General features: G+C 31.4%; 1 protein-coding gene and 1 pseudogene across 1 annotated transcript; both read left to right on the top strand.

Moving 5' to 3' along the window:
* Positions 1 to 1,445: 1,445 nt before the first annotated feature.
* LOC127117571 (ribosome biogenesis regulatory protein homolog) lies at positions 1,446 to 6,114 on the top strand. The gene is made up of 8 exons (XM_051047633.1): positions 1,446 to 1,781; positions 1,887 to 2,037; positions 2,148 to 2,199; positions 2,331 to 2,459; positions 3,113 to 3,230; positions 5,194 to 5,377; positions 5,513 to 5,626; positions 5,735 to 6,114. The coding sequence occupies exons 1-8, from the start codon at positions 1,690 to 1,692 to the stop codon at positions 5,873 to 5,875; spliced, it is 981 nt and encodes a 326-aa protein (XP_050903590.1). The 5' UTR covers positions 1,446 to 1,689; the 3' UTR covers positions 5,876 to 6,114.
* Positions 6,115 to 6,242: 128 nt separating this feature from the next.
* On the top strand, positions 6,243 to 7,563 carry LOC127117572 (polygalacturonase inhibitor 3-like; annotated as a pseudogene).
* Positions 7,564 to 8,090: the final 527 nt, after the last annotated feature.

The raw sequence follows: 8,090 nt of genomic DNA, 5'->3' as shown, positions 1-8,090 counted from the left end.
TCAAGTACTCATGGACGTACTTTAATGTACAACAATCATGATAGTACCATCCATCACATTACACATGCATCACATTCATATTCATTAAGAACATAATCATCACAAGAATAAATATTCATAAGAATCAAGCAAATCGTTTAAACACCCCTTTTCCCATAAAAACCTATTGGATTATAATCCCCAATTCAAGCCTAGGGCTAGAACTCACCTTAGAGATGAATCAAATTCTGAAATAGAATTGAAGATGAAGCAAAAATTATGATGATTCACTTAGATGATGAAGATTCTCCATCCAATTATTACTAGTTGCCATCTCTTGCTAACCAACTCCATTAAACAATGCTCTTATTGAATAATTCAAGTTCTACCAACTTTTTAATGTCAAATTACCATTTAATTTGACACTATCTCTTACTTAGAAACTTGGTTATTACATTATATACTCAATCCATTTTAAAATGAATGTCGTTTAAGTTTTTGTACACAAATTAATGAATATAATATATCATCACAAAACATTGCACTTTTTACTAAACGAACCTTATAAATATGTTGGAAGTAGTGTACAAAGTAATAATTGAATGACACAATTAAAAAAATGGTAATCATTTCTACATTGAAAAGTGACAATGATATTCATTTTGAAATTAATTTTATTTGCTAAAACGACAATCATTTTGAAACTAATTTTATTTACTAAAACGATAATCATTTTAAAACAAAAAAATAAATAATATAGAGGTGCCAAGTAAAAATCTCGAAACGTTATTGTCTAAAAGACTCTCATCTTCGACGGTTGTATCTCTTTGTTTTTTCTTTAACAACTTTTATCTTTCCCGTCTTCATATTGTATTTTTTTCATTCATATGATTCTTAACATCAAAATGGGTTGAAGTAGCGAGGAAGTAAGAGTAGATTTTCAAAACATTAGTTATAATCTTTCTTCTTAAACTCAAAATCAATTTTTTTTCTTAATTTTCTAAAGCCGATTCCGCGACTACATCGATTATGACTGTTTTTTTCTTTTAATTTAGACAATTTTTTTTATAATTTTTAAGAGCACCGATTCTTATCACATGACCAAACTAGTTTAGACCCAATACACGTTTAATTAATTTGACATGTCAACTCGATTTTAAATTTATTGATTTATAGTAATATCATTTATATTTGATTTAGCTTTTCTAAAAAATTATATTTATTGAATCTTATTTCTAATATGCAAACAATGTAGATTTTTCGAGAAAAAAAACAATGTAGTTTTTCTTTTTAAAAATAAAGCAAAGTAGATTAATTTTTATATAAAATATTAAATAGTTTAATTTTAATTTCTATTTTGTATTAAAAAAATTCACTCTAAGTATTCTATCATTCAAGAAATAATGCAACAATTCTAATGATATGATTATAAATAAAATAAAATTTTATTCTATTTTTTATAAGTTTGCCATGGCGCAAAAAAATCTCTAGCCTACTAAATATTTTGTTAAAGTTAAATTTATTCAATTCAATTTACTCTTATTTCATCACGTTAGTTTGCAAAGATTAAGTTCTTCCCTTCCCTTTAACCCTAGCAGCCGCCACTGAAACTGAACCACGCCGCTGGTTCGTACTGTGAATTTATATTTCTTCTTCACCATCCTTCCTTAACCATTTAGGGTTCTCTGATTCGTTTGAACTCTGAAGGAGATGGAGATGGAAGGCGAAAAACTCTTCGAGGTCGACCTCGGTAACCTAATGGCGTTCGATTCTCATCACGCCTTTCCCTCCCAACAATCCAGGTTCGTTCCTTCTTCTTGTTCTTATTGCTGTTCTGATTTTGATTTTCAATTTTTAGTTCATGATGCATGTGTTGTTATTGTTTCTAACCCTAATTAATTTTTTAGGGTTGAACTGGTGAACGAGTGTTTACAGAAAGGTACTGAGTTAGTTCAAGCTATTGCTGATTCTCTCTTTACTTTGCCTTCAACTGAAGATATAGATGGACCTCTTGTTAAATTGCCTCCACCAACTACCAAATTGCCCAGGGAAAAACATGTATTAGTCCTTCTCTCTTGGTTCAGTTTTGTTGTTGCTATTGATCTGTGAAATCATTTGCGAAATCATTTGCGAAATCATTTGCTTATGAAGTCTTGTAATGTTTTCAGTTCCCAAGGCCTAAGCCTCCTACTAAATGGGAAACTTTTGCCCAAAAGAAAGGTGGGTTGTGCTGCACATTACATTAATTAATTCTGCTGCTTTTTTTTCATGTTGTTTAAGTTTTCTCATGTGGTTTTGGCTTAGACTTGTTTTTATTCTTAGACTTGTTTTTATTCTGTATTATTATGCAGGCATTAAGAATAGGAAGAAGGACAAAGTTGTTTTTGATGAACAATCTGGAACCTGGAAACGTAGACATGGCTATGACCATGCCAATGATGAAGAAGCTATACCTATTATTGAAGCTAAACCAACTGATGGTAAGTAATTGGATAGGCATTCCCTCACCAGTGCTGCTGTTATTTTTCTTTTTGGTTGCGGATTTTTAATAAAAACATGACAGTGACCTTCTTAGCTTTCAACAGTAGTATATCATATGCTATGTAGCACCGACCTATGAATAAAGGCGTGTCCGTGTGTGGGTCGGACACTTACACCCACACTTGTGATTGTGTTTAATGTTTTATTCCTTTTTTCAATTTATTACTGGTGTCGCCATGTCGGGGTTGTGTTTGGGGTATCCGTGCTTCATAGATCATATGCATCTATACAATGTACATCCATCGGTTATGACTTCAAAATCTGGATCTCTGGTCTGGTCTTTAGATATTAATTATTTGTAGGGTGATTTATCTTTTTTGTACTAAATTTTGTATCCTGCATATTGGACATAAATATTTGTGTTAAGTTATAATCTAGATCAAGTTCAATTGAAGTTTACATGTAATTATTTCAAACCACTTACAAATGATATGGGAGACCCTATTATTATTTTTCTGACTTCTTTAACCGTATATGTTTTAAATTTCAAGAGTGCAAAAAAAAATCATACTGATACCGGCCCATTTTTACTGTTTTGTTTGTACTCTAAAATAAGATGCTATATCGATAATGGTATTGTAACATTTTGCAGATCCAGATGAGGATCCTTTTTCCAAAAGAAGAGAAAACAAAAAGGGAAGAGTTGATAAACAGGAGAAAAATCGGCTACAAAACTTGAAGAATGCTGCCAAGTTTGGGGCTTTACCCAGGTTGCTCTCTTAACCATTTACAACTAGCCTTGAGGTTTTTTTTTTGCATGATGGAATTCTATTTGTAGATATCCATCAATCATATCTCGTACTTGTGCATGCATTTTATTGTATAGAAAAGTTATTATAATCTTGCATCTAAAAAAAGTTATTAAAATATGTCCTGAGGTTTGTGTGAATTAGGGGTGTTCAAAAATTTGGTTAACTGATCCAAATACCTAATCTGAACTGAATTGAACCATAAAAAACTTAAACCATTTAAATGGTTAATAAATTGAATTGTTTATTTTAACCAATTCAATTAATCTAATTGAATTTAAAAACCAGTTTAAACTCTTATAAACTCTTTCCACAATTTTATCTAAAATATAAATACTATTATTTAACAAATTCAATAAACTTAATAAATCATTATATTAAAATGATAAATATTTTAATTATAATCTTTTAATATTTTTTAGTCCGTTACTATTATCATAACATTTTCACAAAAATTATAATGATTTTGTTGTTTAATAATCCTTCCCAAAAGTTATGAATGATTTATATGATATGATGCATTTATCCTACTGATAATACTTCACGCCAATGAAGAAAATTGAAATACTTGCATTTTCTTCTGTTATCCTACTGTTTTGAATTATTTTGACTTGTGTGTTCCATGCTCATATATTTTACCTATGTTCTTATTGATGGTATACTTCAGTACTCTTGATGTCATTTTAATCCCAAGGTAAATAATCTCTATTTAAATCAAAATATTTAAACTATTTTTTTTTTAAAAACGGCTATATAAACCAATTTTTTTAAAAAATCCAGATTTGAATTCAATTTTTAAATTCAATTTTATTATAAAAATAAAAAAAGAAACAGTTTTTTTAAATATATAAAATAACCAGTTTGGAATTTAGTGAAAAAATTAATCTAATTTTTTAAAAAATTGGTTTTAAACTGATTTAAATAAATTAAACTGGTTTAAAATTATGAACCGGTTCTGAATTGGTTTTAAACCGAATTGAATTGATTAAACAGATTAACCACTTTTTGCTGAAATGGTTTTTAAAAACTGCATTGAACCATTAATATGGTTCGGTTCAATTCAATTCATGAACCACGAACACCCCTAGTGTGAATGCAATTGACATCCCTCTATTTTCCTAACGTAAGTAACCTCTCATGCCAATAAAATCCAACATACTGTCAATGAGAATATAAAAAAAGCCTTCTTTTATATCTAAAATTGATACTCCATTTTTTTTGTTCCATTAAAACCTAGAACAACTTTACCTCAGTGCTAAATTTAAATAGCTAAGTAGAATTCTTCTAGTAATTCTTGTTTTCTCTATAAATATTTGACAATGAAGTGTTTGCATTCCATTTCTCACGAGTACAAGAAGTAGCCATTCTGGACAAAGGGTCCATGGTTGGTAGCTGCTAGTAATTGGATTACACCCATAATGTTTCCCAAACAAAGAAACTTAGCTTTGATGAGTTTTGAAACATAAATTTGAGATAAAGATAGAAAAGTGTTGTTTAGAGACGTGATTGGGTTCCAAATTTGATGTTGTCATGCGTCAAAAATGCATGTTTCATTGCCATATTTTGGGTTTCACTTTTAGTTGCTGCTATGTGTCAAATTAGTTATGTTTGAAGTTTTGTCACTTCTTAAACTAAGTATGCATTTTTGTAACTAGTTAAAATCATGTGTATACATACTGTCATGGCCAAATTGAAAACTCCATCATTTGCTCATTGTGTAGGAAGAAATAAACCAATTACATATACATAGTAGATTTAATACAGTGCTCAATATGCAAGACACTAGCTGGCCAAAAGAAGTTGTTACATTGAAACTACTCATGCTAATCTGTTGCAACCCTCACTAATTTCTTTGCATTGTTATACACCTGTAAGGCTGTAACAAACACATTGTGGAATGAGATCTAATTAATTTCTTATGCAGCCATGTTCAGTTGGCCGCTACATCTTTGCCCATAACAGGAACCCAGGCAGCACCAAAGAAAGCTACCAAGGATGAATTGGGCAATGTAGCAGGAATTGCAGCAACTGCCACAGCTAGTGGTGGGAAATTTGACAAGAAATTGCCAGGAGAAAAGCCTGCACAACATAAAGGAAAATACCGAAAGGTGTGCACAATACTCTTGCAGAAATGAGCTTATCTTAATCTTATCCATGTAAAAGAAGATATATTATCATGTGTAGAAGCAGTTATCTTTCATTAAATTGGTTGATCAGCTTCCTTTTGTTCTCGTTTCATCTAGTTCTTGCCGGTAGCAGAAGGAACAGGGATCGGATCACTGGAGAGAGAGCAAACTGAAAAAATATTGAACAAGATCATGTCCAAGAATAACCACGATATACTCAACGTTAACAAGGTACCTTAATTTCAAGCCATCTAGTAACTAGTGACATTGATTTCCATTGTTATCATGTTTTTCTATCTGTTTTTTTTGTTCTTTTCATAATTGTACTCTGTATTTTAGGCTGTCACAGTGCACAATGTGAAGAAAGAAAAAAACAGGAAGAGTGATAAATCCAAGGTTTCATCAAGCAACAAATTGAAACCTCAGAAGAAGTCTTTTAAGAAGGGAAATGCCAAGAAAGGCAACCCAAAAGCACAGTAATTTAGATTTTGTTGAAGCCGCTTGTAGTTTTTTGGAAACACTTTTTAGTGGTTTAAAGTTTTGTAGACGATTATTTCACATATCTATTGTTATCCATTTTTGCATGTCGTTTAAGCCATCAGAACATCAGATATTTAATGTCATTATTATACAAGAAGTTAGTACTTGTATTATTAGAGAAAACTGTGTCATATTATTATCTTCTACCGAGTTAATGAAATTGACCTCTTCAAAATGAACTACTATCATTATAAATGGCAAGAGTTATAGTAATTAGTTAAGTCTTCTTCCTTAAATTTGGATATGCAAGATGTGTGACTTAGTTATGAGATTCCATTCAACATAAGGACTCTATTCTCAGCATAAGGACCCTGTATAAGACATATTTTCCAACGTTTGAATAACCAAAGATTCTCGCTATTCATCAAACCGTCACAATTTTACCATGTGAACTTCTTTAAACTATTCCAATTTCTTACCACCTTTGTTTTTCTTCTTCTTCCCTTTCTAACTATAAATAAGAGATTGGAATAGAACCATGCAGAATTTCCAACAGAATCATAATTTTCAGGCAACACACAACTTCATCATATCTTATCTTAGAATAAACCAATGTCGGATCGGTACTTTTCCTACATTTTTTCCTTACTAAATTAATTTTTTTTCTTCTTTTACTAACTCAAACTTTCTCTTGTCAGATCCCAACTTTTGAGAAGACAAAAAAACCTATTTTGATCAAGACCCACTTCTCAAAATGCAAATTTTCACATGGATTTTAAATCTTGTACTGATATTTTCATTACTCAGTAACTTGTTCTCAGAAAGTGCTTCATCACCAAAACCTCCAATTTGTTCTGAACAAGATAGAGCTTCTCTTCTCACCTTTAAAGCAAGCATTTTGAAGGACACAACAGATACTTTATCTTAGTGGATAAGCCACGCCTGCTGCGACGGAGGATGGGAAGGAGTTCAATGTGATGCATCCAGTGGCAGAGTTAATGTGTTGCAGATACAAAGTCCTGATGTTAGATATAGTGGCAGTTTTACGAAGGGTACTCTTTCTCCAGCACTTGGTAAGTTGCGTTTCTTAGAGGTAATGAAGATAAGTGGAATGAAGCATATTAGATAACCAATTCCTTCTAGCTTCTTGAATTTGACTAACCTTAAACATCTTGTTCTTGAAGATAATTCACTTGGAGGGTGCATTCCTCCAAGCTTAGGTTTTTTTGTCTTTGCTTGAAACCCTTTCATTGAGTGGTAACCATTTGAAAGGACAGATCCCTCCAACAATAGGGAATCTGAAAAACCTTGTTGAAGTTAATTTAGCAAAAAAATTTCTGTCAGGTTCTATTCCCTTAGAAATTTGAATTATCTTCACCTCAATTACAATTTGTTATCAGGGCCTATCCCTGATTTTGTTGGGGAGTTTCAACAAATATTTGACTAGTTAAATTCTGTTTTCCCTTGAGATTTAGTGTGCTCTATGGCTAAATTAAATTCTGTTTTCCTTTGAGATTTACTGTGTTCTATGGCTAATGAGTAACAATTAGCTAAGGTTCCATGACAGCTTCATAAGCTACTTAAATACTCCTTGTAGTTTTATGATCATGTTAACATGATATATTGTATCTCTTTCTTTGCTTTGGACCGAAAATTTCAAGATACATATGAATCCAGTTGTTACAATCAAGAACTAGAACTTCCTCTGTTACAGCTATTAGTCTTTACCTTCTCTTGGCTGCTTATCTTTTAAGAGTGTCGTTGTAAGGGAATGAGTGCTTGTAGCTTAATGTCTGTTGTTGAATCTTTATTCAAGCAATGAATAATACTGTATGACATATTGGAGCTTCAACATTTTATATAGTTTTTTTCTTCTTCATCGTGATAGGCCATTATATAATTTTAAACAGTGTTTCTTATTGTATAGATGACTGCTTTGCATCAGATAGAATCAATTTAGTATTTAGGAAAAATAAAAGACAAGTACACAGAATAATGATTATGAGGAATAATTGTGATTCAGTACTAGATGTTCAAATGGAAATCTAGTAATACAAAAGTGCAGAAAAGATGAAGTAAAAAGCTGAAAATAGGCACTTCGAGAGGCCTGACTCTTCTAGGGAGGATTTCTCCACTTAATTCATGCGTAATAAATTTAAGATCTGCTCTCATCATTTATTCACTCAGATCCTACATTCTCTCACCACTCTGCTGT

Source organism: Lathyrus oleraceus, chromosome 2 (genome assembly GCF_024323335.1).
Source record: "Lathyrus oleraceus cultivar Zhongwan6 chromosome 2, CAAS_Psat_ZW6_1.0, whole genome shotgun sequence".
In the NCBI taxonomy this organism is placed as follows: Eukaryota; Viridiplantae; Streptophyta; class Magnoliopsida; order Fabales; family Fabaceae; genus Lathyrus; species Lathyrus oleraceus.
Note: the sequence above shows the minus strand (reverse complement) of the source record. Positions and strands in the feature narration are given on the sequence as shown.